We start from the raw sequence: 23,411 nt of genomic DNA, 5'->3' as shown, positions 1-23,411 counted from the left end.
ATGTGTTACATCTAAAAAAAGCATGGGTACGAGTATTACTGATAAATATCCCAAATTACACGACGAAAATGATATCGAACTTGCTTCTGACGACACTTCAGGCGTTCAAAATGAACAGATTTCATGTGAATTTAACGCTTCTAAAATCAAACCAAATCGTTACTTGAAATTTGTGACATCGAGGCCTAAAAAAAGCGAGCGTAGTCTGACAGATGAAATAAAAATAATATCAGTAGATTTTTGACACCGTTTTTAAAACGATAAACTCAACGTCATGATTCAACATCAGACCTGCTACTGTTTTCACAGACCATAAATAGGCCTTTTCAGCTAGTACGGTAACAAATTTTGCGCTTTTTTAACGTATACTATCTAAAAGAGGTCATCGATTCAAGAGCGCCAGGAATAAATATATTTTTAAAATTTTTGACATATATACATACATGTACATTCAAATTCATTCTACATTTTATAAATTAAAAGTAAAAATATTTTTTTCACAGGAGATATCTAAAATGTTAAAAAAGAGTTGCGTACGCTACGTTCTTGAGTTTTTTCTAAAACTCGATGGTTGTTTTTGCACCTGCTGTGGAGTGGCACTTCTCGGTACTCCTTCTTGCGCGTTATTTCTTGAAGAAGTTAAATTGTGCGCTGAAGTCTTCTCCGGATGCAGTGAATATTTAGTTCGCCTATCACCCCTCTGTGATCGTGTACTGACATTTCGGTCCGTGGTATCATGAAAGTGAAACAAATTTTCTTGTTTGTCTGTGACGTGCCGTAAATGCGGAGAGACGTATCGATCAAGATGGCTATCCGCAATTGGTTCTCTGGGTGATACTATAACGGAAAATTTTTTCAAAAGAACGCGTTTACCACGAGGTTTTTATAAAAATTAAATCAAAACTTCTAACCAAACAAACACAAGGTTACATACTGGATCGACTATGTTCAAGTTGCGTCTCCTTTAGCTCCAATATAATCTTTTTTCTTTCCATTTGCATGACCCATCTATAAACATAAGATAGTCTGACATAAAGTTTATAGATTCGTTAGGATGTGCGTCCATTATCAATTAACTTTTAGATGGACCCGACAGGAGGTTTTAAACCGAAATTGAGTTGAGTTGAAATTGAGTTTTATGCATTGCAAAACTGCGCATGTACAACATCTCTGTATGCATGCACAACGGCAAAAGTGAAAAGAACATAAAAAAAAAGATTTTGAAAAAACAACAACAGTGCTACAACTACTCAACTGTTCCAGGAGATATCTAAAATGTTAAAAAAGAGTTGCGTACGCTACGTTTTTGAGTCGATGGTTGTTATTACGCATTTCCTTTTCCAGGTAACACCACGAAAAAAAATGTTTCGTCGACTTTCTAGATCTTTAATACATTAATACATACAACGAAAGGTAACATAGAAAGTGGGCAAGATAATTGCCACGACCATGTGTACTTACTGTATTTCTCTCGCAGCTCTTTCTCTTGACGCAGTCACGTGTGACATCACATCACTGTTAATCTGTTTCAATGTTGACAAGTAAAAATGGCGGATCTTCTCAATTGATTCGACGTCCTACCAACAAGAAAAACTAAGAAAAGTCACACACCTTCAGTCCAATTTCCAAAATAAAAAGGAATGATAAATTGCAATTGCTGACGGATAAAAATAGCAGAAAAACCAACAGATTAACTAATTCCGTTCCCTTTTGTTTTTGAGCAGTAATTCTTCCCCACTGATAAACTTGTGCTTCGATATAAGACGACTGATTATTTTGGGACATGCTCATCACATGGTTTGTACATAATAACTATTGAAGATTTTTTATCATATTCGTTATTGTTATGGCAGAATAAGAGACCAAAAAAATTTACTTGACAATAAAGATAAAAAAGGTAGAATTCGGAAGAAGTGATCTTCCTTAACACTCCATTTTCTTCTCAGCGTAACAGTTTTACAAGTAATAAAACGGGAAGAAAAATAAAGATCCCAGTGCTGTCGTTGGGCGAAGCAATTTCTTAAGTTCCAGACTTACCAAAGAGGCCTTAAATAGCTCTTTAAACAAATTTAAAACACAAAACAAAATTGCGAAACTTTAAATTCCTGAATTCAAGAACATGATTTCTCCTAGTTTAAGTAGACAAGTATCATAACCAGTTAATTTATGTTTCAGTTTTTGTGCTAACATCACATCACAGGCCGCCCTTTTATCGCACAAAAATGCACTAAAAACGCCTGTAAATTTTTAAACGGTAATTTTATATCACCTGTGAAGGAGACTGTGCAGCGCTTGTTGTCTTTCCCACACTTGCTTTTCTCTTTTCGTAGTCACGCTTCAATTCTTGCAATTCTCTCTGGTGATTAAGTTTCAACCCGTCAACTTCCTAGTAAGAAAAAACATCGCTGTAGACCAGAAACCACGCTGCAAAAGATCAATTAACACGTTTAAAAAATATGTTTCACATTATGCTACATACTTGCTTTTTCAGCAAAATTTTGACTGAGGCTATTGAGCCGCAATCAACTCGTTTGTCCACACCTCTTTAAGAAGACAAAATTTATGTGTTTTGCTTGTTCAGGTAGGTCTTTGGTCACGTTTGTCGGCGTATCAATGTTACATGGGATTTAGAACAAGAAACCTTGTTGTTCTTATAATCAATGTTGTTTGTTTTTTTCGTGTTTTTATTTACATACTTGGCGATTGCTAACATTTCGCTATGTTTCTTGCAGGATTCGAAGCTCATGCTTTTTTTACAAAATGTTTACTGGTCACAAAATAAAATGACAGAAACAACAAAATATTGTACTCTTCGTGACATTTTCTTAGCCGTGCATAAAAGCAACATCACAATTTCTCCTAAGCAATTCACCTAATTCATTTCTGATACATTTCGACTCACAAATATTTCTCAATGTTTACCTGAGTACGAATCAACATTTCTTCTTTAAATTTTCTTTCTCTTTCCTCGAAGTTATTCTCCAGCTGTTTCAGTTCTTCTCGCAGACTTCTAATCGTGTCCATATTCTCTTCTTGCGCCTGCGTCATGTTGGTTTTCCACACCTCTTGCTGTTCTTTGCTTAGAGCCTCGTGTTGACGCTGAAGTTCCACTAAATAGTTCTCGTGTTTCTTTGTTAAATTCTTCTAAACAAGAATTAGAGACAGTATTTTACTTTCTAGCTAACTATGCAAGCTTTTTTAACGTAAATAGAATAACAAAACGTTATTTGCGAAAATAATTCTTGCAAATTTTGGACTTTTACACGAATTAACTTCTTATTTACCTAGCAATACAAGTGAATTAAGTAAAATAGTTATTACAGCTTTAGTACAAAGTGCAACGTTTATCGAAATACACGCCCAGCTTGATGATAGGAATAAGACGCATCTAATCCGAGTTCGATTTACTGTACGAACTGGGACTTACTTCAATATTTTCTCTTTTAATTTTTTCTTCTTCCAGCAATCTTTTTTTCATTTCGTTGATTCGTTCTAACTTGCTGCGAAAACTTTGCTTTAACTGTCTAACCTCTATCTCGTGTTGCTGTTTCAACATATCAATTTGGTTTGCGAGTTCACCGTCATTTTGGTTGTGAATTTCTGCCAGCAAGTTGTTTCGTAATCTCTCACATTCGGTTTTTAATGCTTCTTCCTGTAATTTCACTGACTGGGCTTGCCACTTTTTCTGAAAAAACAAAACAAATCAAACAAAAAAATACAGAATTCATCATACTTTGACTTATACAAAAATCCAGGGTTTTGGGGTCTCTGAAAGGTAGAGGTGAAATGGGGTGGGCGTTTACTAAACTAACGAAGAGTGTATTGCTACAAAACATTTGGACAATTGGATAAGGTCCTTTAGTCAAAATGACATCATCGTGTTTCCGAGCATAAAAGACTAAAACGGTGGAACCTTGAAATACATATATATATATAAATATACGCAAAAGTATCGCAAATACTAGATAAACGCATAAAGGGCTAAAATATGATTTTGGCTTCCTGTGTAGCAACCTTTTTTAGCAACTTCTTTAAGAAAATTTTGCAACAAAAGGCTAGGAATGGCTTATTTATTTCCTGAGAAAAATATAACCGACATTGAAAACATCTTTCAAGGCTTAAGTTATAGCAAATAAAAATGACAAAATGGCGATAAAGTGACGATATGGCGCAATAAAAATATGACTAGAAAAAGCCGATACGATGATAAAAAGACTACACGACGATAAAAAAATCAGTCGGACATTTATTTGCAAGGTTTAAAAAACTAAATGTTATATTAAATCACTAGAGGACAGGGTTAGCAATAAAGTTCAGCAAACAAACAAAAAAACCTTTTCGCTCAAAATCAACTGCTCCAACTTTTCATTATCTTCCATCCTCTTCCGTTCCTTTTCTTGCTCAAATGTTTGCATCTTAAGATTTTGATCGCTCACTTGGTTTCGTTCTTTATTTAGTGCTTCGTTTAGTTTCGATACTTCGTCTTTTAAATCAGAAATTTGTTGTTGGTAGAAATTCTGTGCGCCAACTTGCTCTGCTTCACACTTATCAAAGTTTCTCTGCAGTTCCTGATTCCTCTTTTCAAGACCTCTACACTGAGATTCAAACTTGTCGCTTTCGTCTTTAAGACTTTCAATTTCGCGCTTAAAAGCAGTTTCCTTAATCTTCCACAATTTCTCCTTCGTGGTGAGTAAATAATTCAACCTGTTCTCCGCCATGGGTGATAAAATTTCATTGCTTTTTTGTACAGCATCTTCAAAAACGTCGCTACTCCCAAGCGCACATCTTAACTTTTCGCGAGCTTCTTCGACTAAACGAGACAATTCTTCTTCTCTTAATTTCCATGTCGCCTCCTTTTCTCTCCACTTTGTTTCACTGGATTTACATTCGCACTTGTTGCAAATATTTCCATTACTGTCTTTCTTCATAATATCATCAAAAATGACAGACGACATGCTCCTGTTGACATCTTTGCTTGAAGATTTTTTCAGAGTTTGTAATGTTTTGATTTTTTGCTCAAGTTCAGTCCTACACTTATCCAACTGCTTTTGCTTTTCATCCACTTCAGCGTTAGCATTCTGAAGTGCTCGCTTCATATCTTGGAGTTCTCTCTCGCTCTCCTCCTGTTCCGATTTCAAGACCTTGTAGAGAAAACAATATTATAGTAAAATTGTGTGAATAAGAACGACAGTTTATTTGCGACGTTTTGGACAACCACCCAAAACGTAGAACTGTCATTAATATTCGAGTAATCCATAACATCTCATTAACAAAACAATATTCGCTCCAATAATCTAATGTCGGGCCTCAATACTTCACGGTAATGATCGGTGCGTTACCATATCGGTTCTACAAGTCCTCTCGGCAGGGAGCCGAACTACAAACGAGAAAAACCCTTCAAATTGTGGTCATATTTTTCCACTCTTGAGAAAATCAGGGGACAATTTTGGACAAAAAATGTTGTTATCCGTAACTAAACAGTAACAATAACAAACACGGTAACAATAAAGTAACAAACACGATAACAAACACGGTAACAATAAAGTAACAAACACGATAACAAACACGGTAACAATAAACACAGTAACAATAAACACGATAACAAACACGATAACAAACACGGTAACAAACACGATAACAAACACGGTAATAATAAACACAGTAACAATAAACACGGTAACAAACACGGTAACAAACACGGTAACAAATACAGTAACAAATACGATAACAAATACGATAACAAATACGATAACAAATACGGTAACAAATACGATAACAAATACGGTAACAAATACGGTAACAAATACAGTAACAAATACGATAACAAATACGATAACAAATACGATAACAAATACGGTAACAACTACGATAACAAATCGGTAACGAATACGGTAACAATAAAAGTAACAAAAGTAAATAAAATACTATCAGCACCACCAGTAACGATATCAGAAAACGATCTTTACCAGTAACTAAATGTAGGAAACTTATTTTGTTTTTTGCGATGTCGGAAACTGTTGATAGAATCCAAATTTAATGATATTTGAAAACCGTTGGACGGTGTTTCCGTTGGTAAGAGTAATAAGCTAAAACTCCACAACTGTGGATTCAATACAACATGTTAGGTGTGTATGTGCAGCAAGACTTAGTTTTATTATCTTTCCTTGCAAAATAACATTTTGGCTGGCATTTTGAACAACAAGTTTAAAGTCTTTTCACAGCAAAAAAAAAAACATGTCTGGAGCATAATTAAAGAATGACCTATCACTCTTGTTTTAATCACAATTAATTATTTCAAAAATAAGTGGATTTTTCACCTAGGGTTCAGCCAAAACGCTGTTTCATTCGATATAAATAAAATTTCATCTCTATAGCCTGGCACACACAAACAAGTTGTAACATGTTAGTTTGTATTTCAATACCCTTTTTTCTTTAAAAACTCTTGTAAACAACTTTTTTATGGACCTACGTGGTGAGATTATAAAATGACCTGTGTCCGTCTGTTATCAGCTTTTCTCAGAATTGATCATCATTTTTTTTTGATATTTTGCACAAAGATGGAGAACAATAGACCAACGAATGTGACGAAGTCAGTTTTTTTAGAAAAAAAAATTATTAGAACAAAAATGGCTAATTTATGCGCAAAATGACCAAAACTGTCCTAAATTGACCCTCAAATGTCACGAAGTCAGGTTGAGTTGAGAATTCTTTTTTCCTGCCCAATAAGGGCAGATTCCTGGACAACATGAATCCAAAACGTTTCAAAAGTACGGATTTTTAAACTTTTTTGACGATTAGATGATTTTTTTTTAGATGTTTAAATCCAGGTATAAAGTCTCGCTTGTTTTATCAATAACCGCTAAACTTTATGGCTCCTCATACTACATCGAAACAAAGACTTATAAAAAACAAGTTGGAAGCATAAAAGAGGTATAATAACCTGAATCTTCTTCGACCATTCAGTTTCCACTTCTTCGATTTTCATTTGTCGCAGATTGCTAGATTGTGCATTTTCTTTCACCCATTCTGCTTTAGCAAGTTTTACTGCAACCTTTATCTCCTCTGTTTTCTTGGCCTCGTTCTCGTGCAACCAATCAATTTTAGCAAGAGTAACTTGCTGCTCGACATCTCTACAGTGCAGTTCTTTACACTCCCGCTGCCATTTTAACTTCTCGTTTTCAAGATCTTGCAAATATTTATCCACTAACTGGTTTTCTTTCTTCTGCAACTGTTCGATGTGCTCATGTTCTAACTTTTCTTTCATATTCAAAAGTTCCGTTTGTTTATTCTCAGAGATTTCCTTGCGAAGGAGATCCTCCATGTTTTTAATTTCATCCCCCAACTTTACATACTCCCCCTTGGTGTATAATAAATCACCATTGAGCTCTTCTATCTGCTGCATGAGTTGGCTTTTCTCAGCTTCGTATCTCTCGGTCAACTCTATTTTCACTTTTTCTTTCGCATCATCTAACAAATGCAGCATGGCAGACTGTTGTTTCTCCGACAACATTGTTTTTTCCTTGTCAAAGTTTTTAATGAGATCTGTCATGTTGGATTTGACTTCAGCACTTTCGTTTTGCAGTTCTCTCAAATTTTTGTTGTGTTTTTCATTTAAACATCGTATTTCTGCAATCCTATCATCTAATTCTGACTGTAGCCTTCGACAATTGTCACAACTATCCTCCATCTTAGAGACATTACTCACATTTATGTTGTTAGCTCCATAATTGTGCTGCTTCAAAGCATCTACTTCATTTTTTAACTCGCTTATCAACTTCTCTTTTTCACGATTAAAAGAATAAGCTTTAACAAGTTCGTTCCGGATAGCAGCTTCTCCACTTGAGGGAGTTTCCACATTGTTTTGCGCAGCGTGAAACCTGAAAGAATTTTTAAATATATTTATACGTGAAGTCTAAAGTAAAATTGGACAAAACATGCTATGTAAAGTCAATGTCAACACTCTGTCCACATCCGCTAATTCAAACGAAATGATTTTCCACAATTTTACAGAAAAATATAAACCAAGAAGCAATAATTTGTTCGAAATAAAAGATGTTCAATTTAACAACATTCAAATTGATGGATGTGTAATTTAATTTCAGGCCGCAAAAATACAAAATATAGTGGAGTTGACAAAAACAATACTGATTTAATTCCTTCAGAGTTTAAAATATAGAAGCCTATATGTTTATAACAATTTACAACAAGATTGACAATTTTTGGGTCACAGCATCAGTTAATTTGAGTCCTGGTTTAACCCTATTCGGTCCGGGGGGGGGGGGGGGGGGGGCGGATTCCGCCCCCCCCTGACGGTTTTTTTTTAATAACTCCTGATTGCTTTGTTATATGGCTATGATACTTACTGAGTTTCAACATTTATCTATTAGACACCTGCATGCTAAATGTTTAGGTACCATACTTTTCAGAGGCTTTTATATTGGCCATTACTCGAAACTACCCCTATAATCTCTATGAAATCCTTATAATGGGGAAAATATAATAACTCCTGTTAGGATTATCCTTAGAACTTGAAATTTGCAACACAACTTTGTTTCATCAAGAAGAATCATTTTGAATAATTTGAACACGTGACTAATCCGATTTCCCGATTTTGTCGGATTTTACCCGAAAATCGGAAAAAAACGGATTTTCGGGCAATTTCACAGCATCAGTTAATTTGAGTCCTGGTTTAACCCTATTCGGTCCGGGGGGGGGGGGGGGGGGGCGGATTCCGCCCCCCCCTGACGGTTTTTTTTTAATAACTCCTGATTGCTTTGTTATATGGCTATGATACTTACTGAGTTTCAACATTTATCTATTAGACACCTGCATGCTAAATGTTTAGGTACCATACTTTTCAGAGGCTTTTATATTGGCCATTACTCGAAACTACCCCTATAATCTCTATGAAATCCTTATAATGGGGAAAATATAATAACTCCTGTTAGGATTATCCTTAGAACTTGAAATTTGCAACACAACTTTGTTTCATCAAGAAGAATCATTTTGAATAATTTGAACACGTGACTAATCCAATTTCCCGATTTTGTCGGATTTTACCCGAAAATCGGAAAAAAACGGATTTTCGGGCAATTTTTGGCAATTTTTTATCCGATCCATGTAAAAACCGGAAGATATGTTAAATAAATTTTGTTTAGCTTTCAGAAACTTCAAACAGAATGTAAAAATTCGCTCTAGAACAAAAGTAATTATATTTTAAGCAGATAGTGGCATTTTTAACAATTTTCAAGCTTTTCATGACGTCACAGAAAATGTGCTGACGCAAGAAAAATTTTTTTGGCGCCATTTTGTTTCTTTTATGACGTACTATAAGTGTGCCAAGTTTGATTCAATTTGAACAACCCTATGAAAAGTTAGTGAGGGGGGGCGGAATCCGCCCCCCCCGGTCATAGTATGTTTGAAAAACCCCGGACCGAATAGGGTTAAACACCCCGCATGAAATCTAACTGGTTTGTTATTCTTAAAAAAAACACAAACATAAGAAGTCTAAGTGTAACTGGTTTCAGTTCTCAAACCTGCAAAACGAGTTCCAGAAAGTTTAACTAATTTTTTCGAAACAATGCAAATGCAAATTAGTTGCAAATCTCGTGTTGACAATTTTGCCTAGAATTAGTAAGGTATTTAGCCGACTAGGCAAACAGACAGTATAAACAAAAGTAAACAGAAAACATGAAAAAGTGGAATTTCAAACCTGGAAACAGGCGTCTTAAAATCTAATTTCTCCCTTCCTTTTTTATCTATCCCACCATTTATAGGAGTAGAAGCATATTGAGTATCATCTGGTTTCACAAGCATCATAAGCGTCTTCAACTGTTCGTCCAACTCACAGTTCTTTTGCTTTTGATGTTTCAAATCTTCACGAAGTTGTCCACTTGTGTGCTCTTCGGTTTCAAGACGATGTCGCAACATCCCAACTTCGTTAGCCTGAAGGTAACAGAAGGTAAATAAAAACAATTTAGTATAAGAATACTATTTAAGGAGGACCATAAAAACTGCAAATTAAAAAGCCTAAAAAACTGTACACAGTATAAAAAGTATAGTCAAGGATTTTGTATCTAACCAAATAAACATTCTAAGTCCTTTAGAAACATTGACACTTTGCTAGATTCATGTGTGCCTGGTCATTAAAGCAGAAAAAATGATTAATGCTTGTGAGATCATCTTCACATTTTGGCCATCCTCTCCAATAATCATGACTGGGTTTCCTTTATATAGTTATTAAACCGTCCGAACAAAAATTCTCACACATACCATTGAATTGGAATCTAACATCTCTCTGTACCTGTTTACGTCTTCAGTCTAGGAAAAAATGTAACATATTAAGGTAATAACGTTTTAGTTTAAAATTAATAAATTTTTTCACGATCCTGCAAAGATTTCATGAAGACTATAAAAAATTAAAATCTACATTTCAGGAGATTTTTTTTATATTCCAGGACGAAATTGTATCGAGATCCCGATACAATTTAAGCACAAAACAGCCAGTCATTAAATTACTAAGAATTTTTAGATTTACGTAAAAATTAGAACATATGCTTTTGTTCTGAATCTTTTTTGTAAAAAGATTTGAAGATTTAAAAAAATAATTACTCTCCAGAAAAATTCCAAAACAATTCAAATTTTACAGGATTTTCTTGGACTATGGTCACTATAACATCGACAATATTTCACAAAATGTTTTTGGTGTTCTAGCAAATTTTTCAACTACAGCAAAAAAAACCCAATACCTTCCATGCCAACGCCTGCTGCAGATCGTCCAATTTCTCCTTCAGTAGAAGTATCTCTTCTTCATGTTTCTGTCTCAAGTTGGCCAGCATACTTTCATGTTGAGCACGAGCTCGTGCTATCGATTCGGATTGATTCAACTGTTTAATTTGTTGTTGCAACGAATCAATAGTCCCATCAGACAAATATAACTTCTCACTTACTTCATGCAGTTTGTTACTTAGCTGCCGATTCTGGTTCTGCTCGTCTTCAATTTGTTTTTGAAGCAATGTAATGTCTTTCTTGTGTTGCAAAAGTAAACTTTGAAGTTGATCATTGCTTGTTTGTAGACCATCCTTTTCGCCTAAACCAAAAATTAGTCATAAAGATGAGCTTTTGTACTGTCGTAGGGGTTTGAGGATTTAGCTTTGTGACTATACATGAAATTCTGATGGGATTATTCTTATAGCGCTATTGACCATATTCTGATACCACTGAAAAATAATTTGGTAAAAAATGGTCTCACAAGATAATTTATAAACTTCACAAATGCTGATTTATAAAAAATTAAGTTTTAAATTATTCTGAAACGTACGAGTGGTATGTTTCTATGTTGCTACAATTTTTTGTTCATCCCATGGCTTGCACTTTTTGCAATCCACTGCAACAACATTCACAAAAAAAACAGTCTTAAAAACAATTAAAAAATCAGATTCTTTTAAAGTGTGAGTTAAATATAATACTATTTTACTATTTCTTTAAAATATGGACCTTAAGATGTATAAAATGATTTTTGGACCTTTTATGTAAATTGCTGAGAATGAACTCTTATGAGCATCAACATTTTACATTTCCACCATTTTTTATCTGCTTCAGTTTTAAATAAACCTTGGATTTATTTTGTTAAAACAAGTGTACAGAGTTTTTATTCATCCATACTTTTCCAACAATAGGCTTTTGTTTTGTTTTAAACATATTTGGGTAGTACTGTCTTCATCCGAAGCTCTTAAAAGAAAAAATATCAAGAAAAAAATATTTCTGCACTTTTATTGTAACTACATGATTTACTAGATATGTCTGAAAATTTTAAAGAAGAACGTAATTGCTGTTGGAAGTTAGAGCTTGTGCAGTGCAGTACAATAAAGATCATCATAAATTTCTATTTGGTGCTATCTTTGTTGTTATTAACGTTTCTCGTACGTAATCTTTTCTGCATAATTTTACAGCTGCGTAACCGGAAGCCAAATTTAGTAAACATTTTAAAAAGAAATTGTGGTAGCTAGATATTTTTGGTGAAAGGAAATGGTATTATAGCTATAAAACCGTGACAACAGTGTTAATTTAGAAAAAATAAAGATATATTGTCTGAAAATAAGATTTAGTAACTAATTATATGAATTTTCTTTTTCCGATTGTAAAGAGTTACTGCCACCTGAAGTTGTTTTTTTATCCCCACCCTTAAGGTTCTTGAGCATACAGACCTGAAGGAAATTCCATAGGAACAATAAGAAACAATCACAAATTGTCATCTCTAAATATTAAAGTCCTCTAAAAAAGGCTGAAAATGCAAGACTATGTACCATGATACTTTTTTTTATCTAGCAACAATAGAAATCACAGTTACTTAGTCTGATTAGGGGTTTAGAGTTTTGCTAGCCATTCTGACTTTTTACAATTGACTTTTCACCATCAGAGGGCAAATGCATTTTATAGACTTATAGCCTTACTTGTCATCATGGTTAGTCTGTGTTGCAAGATCCTGTTATTTTTCGCCATCTCTTCTTCCTTTTCTTCCATCTCTTTCTGCAACTCCTCAATCTTCCTCCCTCTAGCAGCATACAAAATTTGGAGTTGGGCATTTTCCGTCTTTTTTCTCTTTGCTGGATCGTCTGCAGAAGGGTGGCTTTCACTGGCATAATAGCTATGAGTTTGAGTTTGGAAAGGGAAGTTTGTTTCATTATTGTAATCACTATTATTTGTGTGGTTCCTAGATAATCCTGGATAATTAGTAGGTTCATTTGAAAACACTTCACCATTAGCATAACCATTATTTGAATAAACAGCCAATTCGTCATAACTATTCCCTTCGATATCGGGGTGGTCAACATTCTGTGTCAATACACGCTTACTTGTTTCTTGTGGTATATAAGATGGTCTCTCCCCGTTTGTTGCAGGTTGGTTTTCATGGGTTTGAACATCATAACTTTGTTGTAGTGTAAACGAGGCATCGTCCAAAAAATCATCGTCCAGCTCATTGTCAAGAAAGGCCTTGAGCTAAGTACACAAAAATATCCTAACTGCACATGTAAAAATAAACAACAAGGTTTAAAAATCAAAATAAAAGAGCTGCACATAAAGCCCTTAAAGAAAAGCAAATCAATAAAAATGAATAACTTATTATTTTAAACCCCAAAATTCTGAAAATGTTACTTACACAAATGGTCTTAATAGTTTTTATTAAAACAATCTGTCTTATGGGTTAATAAAAATATCACTGAAGGAGTGTCTTACCACGTTGTCTGCTGAGGTTACTATACTACAAAATAATTTAAAATACATACCTCACGTTGTTGTTGTGCATCCTCTCTGTCAAGCTCTGCTTCTTCTTCGTCAGCAAGTTTCTAGAAAGAGCTATTTCTTTTAATTTAAAAGTATTTTAAAAAGATAGAAAACAAAGATAGCAGTGAACACCTACACATTTAGTATATTGATCCTAAGTTTTATGGTTTTAAGGTGTCATTAAGAATAAAAAAGGTGTTACAAGAAAGAGAGCTAACAAAACTTGAAACATGAAAGAAAGTACTACGGATGCCATAAATTTTAGCATTCTCAGGCTTCAGAATTTGAAAGTAACTACCAATACAATATTGTACTGGTTTTGAAGTTGCCCTTGACAGGAAACTTAATTTTCTTTACTTAGATAGTAGTTGAATTATCAGTTGATGAAGCAGATTATGCTGTAATTGATAGAATCGTAAATTTAATTATTCAGAAATTGTATTGAAATTGGTTGCTTTGATATGGCATTTCAGTAAAGTTTAAAACAAAAAAATTATATTTTAGTATAATGATAGCTGTAACAAAAGCAGCAAGGATAGTGTGAATGATGGTTATCAGTAACTAAACGTTTTTGGTGCTTGCAATATCGAAAGGTATAGCTTTGTAAGTACTAATTGATGGAACTAACCTTTTAGTTTTGGTTAACACTTCGTTTTTATTCCTAAATGTTTTAGCACTTTAAACAAAATGCTGTAAATTTTGATTTTGGAATTTGGAATACATTTGTTTTAAAAAACAATGTAATTCTCGTCTAAATAGGAATTGAGAAAAGAAACAGCTTGTGGATGTAGTCAAGCACTATTCATTGGTAACCATTTGGATTTTGAAAGTAAGCAATACAGGTTTTAGGCATTCTTATTGCCTTAGCGCTGTTGATAACGGTGTCAATATAGAGCTTGTTTGGCACTTAGACCCTGAGCACCCAGTTGTGGTACAGCAATCACTTATTATTATCAGTTATTATTGCATGATATACTGTAGTTCTACATCATAATAATCACAGAACAGCAACTTTTAAAACTAACATGAAAGAAAATCTATTATATGCAGCTTACCTGAGGATCAAAGTCTATGCGACTCAGCATAACACTCATATTTTGAGAAAGATCTTTAACTTATTTACTTGCTTTTCACATTGTGTCATCACTTCCATACCCAATGTGTCGTATCTTTAATGCACATTTTATAAGTTATATATACTTCATTTATTATACATATATAATTTTATGTTTTATAACTATCAGATAATTATACACAATTATTAGGAACTGTAACATAAGTCAACAAGAAGAAATCTAAGATTTTGTTACCTCTGTATGGTATGTTATCCCAGTTTTGAAGGATTAAAGTACATTGCATCAGGGCAGAGAAATTGTTTTTTAAATTGAAAGGAGTAATATAATGACTACGGGGGGTGCACAAGTTGTTGCTACCTTCGAACATTTTAAAATGCAGGACTTTCAGATTGGCTAAAATGCTATTTGAATTTACTGCATTAGAACAAAAAATAGTGTTTTCCATATCTCTAAAAAAAAATATGTGGGTAAATGGTCCTTCAACCCTATTAGTTTCATACGGAAACAAAAGAACACCTTACAAAAATAATTCACACAACTTGCACCAATTTTGCAAATAATATATCTCATAAAGATTTATTATTGTTGCTATAAATAAATTTAATTTAATTAATAGAAAGAAAGTTATACTGAAATATTAGGACCAAAAAGTTTATCTATTATTCCAGTTTCCTTTACAACAAAATGAATATTGAAACAAGCCTATCTACGTTTTCTTGGAGTGAAAAAAAATAAACAATAAAGTAAACACTCAATATATTTGAATAACTTTAAACTAACGAAAAGATAAACTCTAGTAGTAATATTTTTTTTAATTAACTTGTGAAATGTATATAATTAAAGTATAAATGCCAGAGTATTCCTTTGACTTTGACGATAATGCAAAGTTTCAGTATTTATAAATCAGCTAATTAAAGTTTGAAATGGTGACATAATTTAGCATTCGCATCAACAGATAATAAAATACAATATCCTATAACACATAGTCTATTGCTTACTCATAATAGCATTAAAAGAATCCACATGCATGTAGAACACAATATACGCACTCTCCAATCGTCCAAACCTAGCTTCATGTTCCTTTATTTCTTTCACCGAAGAATCATTGTAACTTCGCCACTTTTCTGACTTAAAATCAAAACTATCGCTGGTATAATGTCCAGTAGCAGTATTTTGACCATGATGATTGACTATTCCAACCAAATTATATAAGTTTTTGTTAGCAGAGTTGTTATTGTCCAAAGCATTACTCTCTTCGTCCTTAAACTCTGTCTCTTTGTCTTTGGAAGTATTGTTTAAGGAATTATTAACATTGATCCTATCATTTTTGTTGTTGTTAAAGGAAAAATCCATTAATTCTTGCTCTTGTCTTTCTGCATATTCCTTCATGCTCAATTCCATTGCTTTTTTCAACTCGTCTTCTTCATCGTCAGACACAGAAGTTAATTTTGTGAGATCGTTCTCAAACTCTTTATCAGCATCAAGATCGATTAAGTTTACACTTTTTTCAACCATTGGAGTGCTCCAACTCATCGTGGGAAATTCCAACTTCTTATTAACCAAAGGCATATCTGTTCTTTTTAACGAAGTGAATTTCGATTCCTTTAATCTTAACTCTTCATCACGCTTGCTGTCTCTGAAAGCTTGGGCTAAAAATTCTCCTTCCCTGTTACTGATGCTCTTCTCAGAGGACAAGAATTCCTTTTCCGATGTACGAGAATCTGATTTTTTAGAAGATTTGTTAAGTGGTTCGCTTTGCAGTGGTTCCTGTGATTTTCTCTTTTCGCTTGCATTTAAGTTTGCTGATGTTAAAAAACTTGCTTTCATTTTTTCTTTATCATACACAAAAGTTCTTGGTAAAACTGTGTCTGTTGTAACTAAAAATTTAACATTAATAGTTTTGGGAAGGCGAATACGGTCTGAACGTTTCATATCATACATATCGTAACGCTTTATGTGCAATATTAAAACACGTGGAAGCATTTGAAACTGATGTTTTAACACAGAAGATGTTGTACTGCACTTCTCACATGTATACTCAATTACTTCGTCTAAAAAATGTGTTTTTAGCAAATCATCAATACTACGGTCTCTCGGCTCTGAATTTTCATCAAAATTTGGAATGACAAGAGAGAAGTCATGACAAGCTTCAGTTTTTAAAACTTGCTCGTTACATTCTTGACAAATAATGCTATGTAACACTGTACTCTCAAAGTTATTTTTAATTGGACAAGCAAAAAAAGCTTGTTCTTCAGACTCAGAAGTTGACCAATCAAAGCCTTGCATTTCATACTTTTTCCTCATTTCAGTGGATAAATCTTCTTTTAGTTGATCCAGACAATGACAAAGGAATTCATGTGCGTCATGTTGGGAATAACCAGAAAAACGTGTTGCAGAGGTTGATATGGCTGATTTAACTCTTTTCAAAGCATATCGTTGATTTTCTAGAGTTTCGTATGAATACTTGAGTATTCCTAAATTGCACAAAGCATTATATAAACTAAAATGTTTTACAACATCTAGATTATCAGCGTTATTTAAATCTTGAAAAAAATTTGGTATGTTTAACAGACATTGCAATATAGCATTCATGTAACAAGTGTTTCCGAGATTCGAAAAACCAATAACTTCATTGCTCATCCTTTCACATTTCTTGAAGTCATTACTCATAATTCTGTTTTGAAACGTTAAAGAGTGCTTGGATGTAACAGGTGACGTCATTGAACTAAATGACTTTGGTTTACTAGCTGCATAAGAGCTTAAGCCTCTATCTATCTTATTATCTGTGTTATAAAAATTGCTTGCCTTTCTACCGCCAATGGCAGTTACTTTGACATCAGTATCCTTTGTACTTGGGGTAGTTTTAAGCATTTCTGAAGGGGAGGGAAATAATTTTTTTCCTCTGTTCACGATGTCAACTGTTTCCTTGGAGAAACTTTTATCAGAAAGTGGTGTTCTGGTATGTTTCTTAGCAGACAATGGACTTGAATTTCTCTGAGAAGTTACATAATTAGGACCTTGATTAGGAAGATTCTCTTTTGCATTTAACCATCCCCCTGATGTATTTCTTTTACTATTATCAATCTCTCTAAACAGGCAGCCAATTTTCTCTGCATCTTCATTGTTATGCATCGTTCCAATGAGCTGAGTTACAGCATTCTTCACTTTGACTTGAATATGAAATTGTGATCCACGAATTTTCTCTTTTATCACTGTACTAACGTCAACTGTAAAGTTAAACTTCCTGTGTTTTGTGTTATTAGGAGCTGAAATCAGCCATTGATATGAGTTATGTTGTTTGCATTTGGATAATTCACAATTGCCATTATTTACTTCAAACGGTTGTTTGGAAGCTGAGGTTATTTTTAAAAACAGAGCGTTGGCTTGGAATAGTTGTTTTTCTATTGTGTTTGACAACATTATTTCTAAAAATAGTAATTTAACAAGAACGATAATTCTTATTATACAAGTGTAACATTTAAAAACACAGCCAATAATGAAGTGGAAGAAAAATTTGGCACATGCAAGTGACACCCTAGGCTCAATAATCAATTTTTTGAAAAATATTTTAAACATTACACACATTGTAACATTTTTATTTAGATAGTTCCTAAAATTTACACTGAAGATACAGCATAGATACATCACTTATTATGGCATATTATTGAAGCAGTAGTCCTCAGTGCACAAAATAAGAGCCAATCAACAGTCACTAACAGGTTAAATTTGACATTTATCTGTCATGGTACAAAATCAAACAGTCAAATTGGCCAGCAGCTAATAGTGCCTTTCACAAGTGAAAATGCTCTCCTAAAATTTAAGCAATGAAAAAAATTAACGATTATAAACAGCATTACAGAAGTGTATAACTAGCAAAACTCTTAGCGGATAAATGATCAATATTTGCAAAGAGCTTACCATGGCATTAAGTCTTGCAACAAGATATTTTACACCTTAAGAAATGGTAGATGCGAAGTGTTTATGTTGCATTATTGGTAAAATGTGTCCATTTTGTCGAATTCTTGGTAGTAACTGTGACCGTCAGGGATAAAATATTTATTTTAAGTGTTGAGTCCTAGACTATAATTAAACATCAACAAAAAGCGAACTTTTAGAAAAAGAAACGTAACATAAAGCGAACTTTTAGAAAAAGAAAAGATTTTAATGAATTAATTGCTTCCATCTGGGTCCGAGAAAAAGTTAATTACTTTAATTGCTGTGATCTGATTGGCTAATTTCGATACTTTAATTATCTCTTCAAATAACAAATAGCCAAAGATGATTACGATCATTGCCCGTCGAAGACAGCTGTAGCTGTCAAAACGTAGCCTAGAATAAACTCGCTTGTTCATGACATGATATTTATTTTATTCAATATCAATATTTACATTTCCCCCGGCCGAAAGCCCTTTCTGGCTCTAACAACTGTGTGGCAAGCAGAAAGATGCAGAAGCTTGCTGAAGAAAGGTCTTTTTCATCTCATTTATTTAAACGGAAACATTGAGACTTCAAACTATTATTGAGTGTAGATGGATAAATTCTGATTGACATATATTCATCTAAAGTCGTCATGATACCTTCGTGGGAAGAAACAGACTAAAAAGGACCCTGCTCGCGCCCGCATATTTTCTTATAGCTACGTACCTTACATAAGACGTCCAGACAAGATATTTACTTAAGCTTAAACGACAAGGGAGGTTTTTCAAAGCTACAATAGGTACATTTATGTTTGTTCAAAACTGAAAGTTTACCAAAAAAAACTATACACCAGACGGAATAGACTTTTTCCGCGCGGTGTTTTTCTTTCCCGCTTGGTTGATTAATTTGTTACATTTGATTAGATTCCATTGGTTTAAACCCCATTATTGTGGTTCAGCTAGGGTTAATGTTCACTTTTCACACTGACATCTTGATACTGGGTAATCTAATAAACTTTTGTGTAGTGTGCAACTTTAAGGATTTTTATAGACAAAACACATCATCATCATCCTGAAATTAATCTGCACCTTATAGGCATTGTCAGATTAAACAGCAAGGAAGTGTAGCATTAGCTAGCTAGAAGATATCCTGCACATACAGTATACGGCTGATTATACAGTAGAGATCTTATTTGCCTAAATTTCAACACTTTTTTGGTTTTTAATCTTCTCCATATAGCTAGAGCATGTTCTGCTTTAATAAAAAACAAAAAAAGAGCAAGAAACGACTGTGCAAAAAAGATATTCATTTCCAAACTGATCCCAGTTATTAAGCCGTATAAATACCAACTTTGCTGTCGTCCACCACATGGTCTCAGCATCATAACAAATATAATGGCTGGTACCATATAATTAGCAGATTCTCTTTACGAATGCTCTTAAAATGACAACAGACAACCCTGGGTTTACTACCATCGATATCAAAGAAATTTGGGAATTTAAGCAAAAATTATTTCTACTGTAAATATAGCCGTATGAGCAGCTAATTCTAGCTATAAATATACTATGTAAGTATCCTGCATCTGCTGTCTATCCTGTTACAGACTAATTATCAGTTTTCCCTTATTGTTAGTCCTATAGATAAATTCGGTTGTTTACATTTTCGGCTGAAAGCTCTTTTTGCGGATTTCAATTCCCCTTGGCGATGATTCCATAAGGGCAATTTAATATTACCATAGCCCCCGGTTGACCCAAACCATGTAAGGCGAAATTGGGGAGATGACGCACTGTGTGGACTGTTGGATGTTGCACAGAGTTGTCTGGTAGAGCGCAGATTCTAATAATTGATCCATCGCCTAATGAGAGAATTAAATACGCCAGGACTCCGCGTCAAAGCCTTGACCCCTCCTGGAAATAATAGATGGGTATATCCCTCGATACTTTTGAGGCTAGCCATTTAAAATATGGCCATATTTTACATAGCCATCTCCTCAATTTCCCTCTCATGGCTTGGGTTACCCAGAGCCCATACTGAATTGCCGTCAAGGACAAGGTCTCCAGCACAAAGTGCGAGAGTTATAACCACTAAATAAGCATTTAACCATCAGTACACAAAAACGTTTCCTAAACCTTGGTTCTTGAATCTGTTTCAGAATAAATGGGTTAAGATATCATCAAAGAAGATTTAAAACCTCTCTGTAACTGTTTGTCAAAAGATCCTACACATTTTTTTGATTAGTGTTTCAAGCTCTACACAACAGAGGCATTAGGTGAATGCATTTATAAAGGAGTTTTTATGTGTATTGACAAGTTATTGCTGACTTCAGCAAAATTTTTAGACTTCTCCAGAGTCCGTCAAAAATATACAATCCTACACATTTTTGTTATACACAATTAAGTCAATGGGTAAACAAAACAAAAAAATTGTATATTGATGGGTCCTTGCTAAAGTCATCAAAATTTATGTGACAGTTTACTTTTCTGTTATTCCTCTGCCCAAGTGCTGCCTGGGGAATCCAAAGTAACTGACCTGCAAAATTTTTGTTGGCAAAGCTAATTTAGAGGCACTTTTGGCAGACTTGTATTTTTTTCTATTCATTGACAACTTTGACTTTATTTCCCTTAGAGTGGCAAAGTCGATATTCCAATGCCTGAAATAACTTAAGATACAGATTCTAAATAAGATCAAAATAGAATAGAATGGTTTTCCTTTGTGTACAACAAACATTTTAAAGAAGTTTACTTGGCATACTGAACTTTGCATACATATGGACAACATTTATAAGAAGGTTGTCCTTGAATAAGTGTAGCTCAACTTTCAGGTTGGCAATGTGACATAAATATTACAGGGCTGTAAGAGGGTTTTTCCATGGGCCTCATTGACAGTATATTTACATGAATGCAAGTTCTTATAGTAATGGTACATAAATAAAAACAATGGCTTTGTTTAAATATGTCAGAACCTTGAATTATGTTACACCCAAAGGCTCATTGGTAAGTTTGAATTTGTTTGTATTTCTAATGTTATTTTTTGTGGGTATTTCTCTCTTCTCACATATCATATTTTCTTCAATTGGTAGGAAGTCTCCTATTTTCCTTAAAAAAACATTTGCACGTTGTGTGCAGGTGCAGACAAAAAATACTCAATCACCATAGAGTTTGTTTTTTGTTTTATTTATTCTTCACTATTAGAACTTGGTTTTTTTGTGGTGTTATTTTAATTTTTTACTTTCTGTCTTTCCATGTAGAGACCTTGTAACGTGAAGAAATGGTTTTCAACAGGCACAGAAGGTGAAAAGCACATAGAAAGTATCTTGAGAGAGAATTTGAAAGTACATGAAGTAGATGTTAGAGACATATCAGGTAAATTTACACCCTTCACAGCTGTAATCATTGACTTGTGACTCTGGATTTTTTTGTCATTTTGGTGACGAATTGAGAATTTTCTTCTGGCAACTTGTCATTTTAGTGCCACTCGTGTGTAGAAGTTACAGATTACTACTCTCCAAATGAGTTGGTGTTACAAGGAAGTTCATTTAACTCAATGAAATTATTCATATGACCTCTGGCACAAATAGGCACAATGGACTCTCTGTGTATCATCAAATGAAAATAATAACACTATTCCTTATGCACTCCAGGGTGTGGATTTTGGAAATAATCACTTCCGAAAAAACAACTGTTCGCTGAAAAAGTAAAAAATAGTAAAAATATGCAAAAAGTGTGACTCTTTTATTTGTGATTAGTGCCAATATCATATACCAGTTATAGTCCAAAACAGTATTTGGGCAACAAAAAAACTAAATTTTGATGCATAGTATTTTTGGTCATTGTCATACGTTTAATAATTTGTACGAAAAACTAGAAATTCGTTAAAGTGTTGTTTATTTTAGCTGTTGTTGTTGTTTTTGTTGTCTTATAGGTGGATGTGGTTCAATGTATGAGGTATTCGTGAGCTCTGTTGACTTTAAAGGAAAGAGAATTCTTCAACAGCACAAACTTGTTAACGAGGTAAATGAGGAGTGTTTATTCAAATTCCTGTAGTTGAATTTTGTTACCTTCTGTGGCGTAGAAAGAGAGGGAAAGGGGTGCGTTTTAGCCCTCCCCCCAGATGATGTTTTTCAAATAAAAAGGAATTAAAATATTTTTCCTTGTCGGTTGAAAACCGGTTCATTGCATCTGAATTCAAATGCCTTTTCCAGGTCACTAAATTTGAACTTTAAATTTCTCCTCCATTTTTCCCCTTAGCAAAATGTAATAATAGACACCAGTTACGTAAAAAAGGTTTTCGCAAACATATAGCAAAAACTCCCACTATTCACAAATTATGAGTGCATCAATGAATTGTACTGTCCTACATAAACCTACTTTTGTGCAATTATCTTGAAATACCTTGTCGTTTCTTGTTAATCTTCGGTAATAACCCACATCATAGGTTTGAAAAACTTCGTTAAAAAATTCATCGCAAAAATTAATCATATTTAAGGAAGCTATCGTCATCGTTATCTACTTTCATTTTTTTTTTTTTTTTTTTTTGTTTTTTAGATTTTAAAGGACGAAGTCAAGCAAATGCATGGCTTACGAATTCAAACAGAAGTTCCAAAGGAAGGTACATGACTAAAGTCCAGTCTTAGTCCAGCCAAGAATATAAATTCCACAACAAACACAATATGTGGAAATAAAAATGGCGGGGATACGAATCGTTCTCTGACTGAATATAGTGGCTTACCTAAAGAACTTGGTTATTTGGACAGTGAAAGAGGAACTATACGCTTAGTTTGAAGTGGCGTTAGACAATTTGTTCTAGAGAATGTAATTTCGTGGTCGCGATTTTTTATTTTGATACATCGAGCTCAGGATTCTATAACAACCCATTAGTTTACTGATCCGTATTTTTTTTTTTTTTTTGAACGTGAAATATTTTTCTAAAAAAGTTTACAAAATATAAGACTATGCAGTTTCTGAAATCAACTTTTTACATTCATTTTTTAGACAATTTTTTAGTATTTAATAAACATCCTAAAGCCCTTTGTTTTAAGGTGACACCGCTTTGTATCGTTAGACAAAACTTTTTGGCGCAGTAGATTAGTGGTTATAGCTCTCGTACTCTGTACGGAGACCGGGATTCGATTCC

At 33.8% G+C, this 23,411-nt stretch overlaps 3 protein-coding genes across 3 annotated transcripts; 1 reads left to right on the top strand and 2 right to left on the bottom strand.

Moving 5' to 3' along the window:
• Nucleotides 1-389: 389 nt before the first annotated feature.
• On the bottom strand, nt 390-14,517 carry LOC130614847 (centrosomal protein of 152 kDa-like). Its single transcript, XM_057436307.1, has 14 exons — nt 14,340-14,517; nt 13,287-13,346; nt 12,453-12,999; nt 10,749-11,089; nt 10,273-10,320; nt 9,713-9,945; nt 6,941-7,877; nt 4,335-5,141; nt 3,428-3,685; nt 2,923-3,144; nt 2,270-2,386; nt 1,462-1,577; nt 935-1,008; nt 390-837 (listed from the first exon to the last, which is right to left on the bottom strand). The coding sequence occupies exons 1-14, from the start codon at nt 14,376-14,378 to the stop codon at nt 539-541; spliced, it is 4,098 nt and encodes a 1,365-aa protein (XP_057292290.1). The 5' UTR covers nt 14,379-14,517; the 3' UTR covers nt 390-538.
• A 101-nt stretch (nt 14,518-14,618) lies between these two features.
• LOC130614848 (ubiquitin carboxyl-terminal hydrolase 37-like) lies at nt 14,619-19,144 on the bottom strand. Its single transcript, XM_057436308.1, has one exon. It carries the CDS (start codon nt 18,003-18,005, stop codon nt 15,348-15,350), a length of 2,658 nt encoding a protein of 885 aa, XP_057292291.1. The 5' UTR covers nt 18,006-19,144; the 3' UTR covers nt 14,619-15,347.
• Nucleotides 19,145-19,235: 91 nt separating this feature from the next.
• Nucleotides 19,236-23,163, top strand: LOC130614857 (bolA-like protein 3). The gene is made up of 4 exons (XM_057436320.1): nt 19,236-21,271; nt 21,526-21,640; nt 22,200-22,288; nt 22,823-23,163. The coding sequence occupies exons 1-4, from the start codon at nt 21,215-21,217 to the stop codon at nt 22,892-22,894; spliced, it is 333 nt and encodes a 110-aa protein (XP_057292303.1). The 5' UTR covers nt 19,236-21,214; the 3' UTR covers nt 22,895-23,163.
• Nucleotides 23,164-23,411: the final 248 nt, after the last annotated feature.

This window comes from Hydractinia symbiolongicarpus, chromosome 11 (assembly GCF_029227915.1).
Source record: "Hydractinia symbiolongicarpus strain clone_291-10 chromosome 11, HSymV2.1, whole genome shotgun sequence".
Lineage (NCBI taxonomy): Eukaryota > Metazoa > Cnidaria > Hydrozoa > Anthoathecata > Hydractiniidae > Hydractinia > Hydractinia symbiolongicarpus.
The sequence above is the reverse complement of the archived record's forward strand: the minus strand, read 5'-3'. Positions and strand labels throughout refer to the sequence as shown.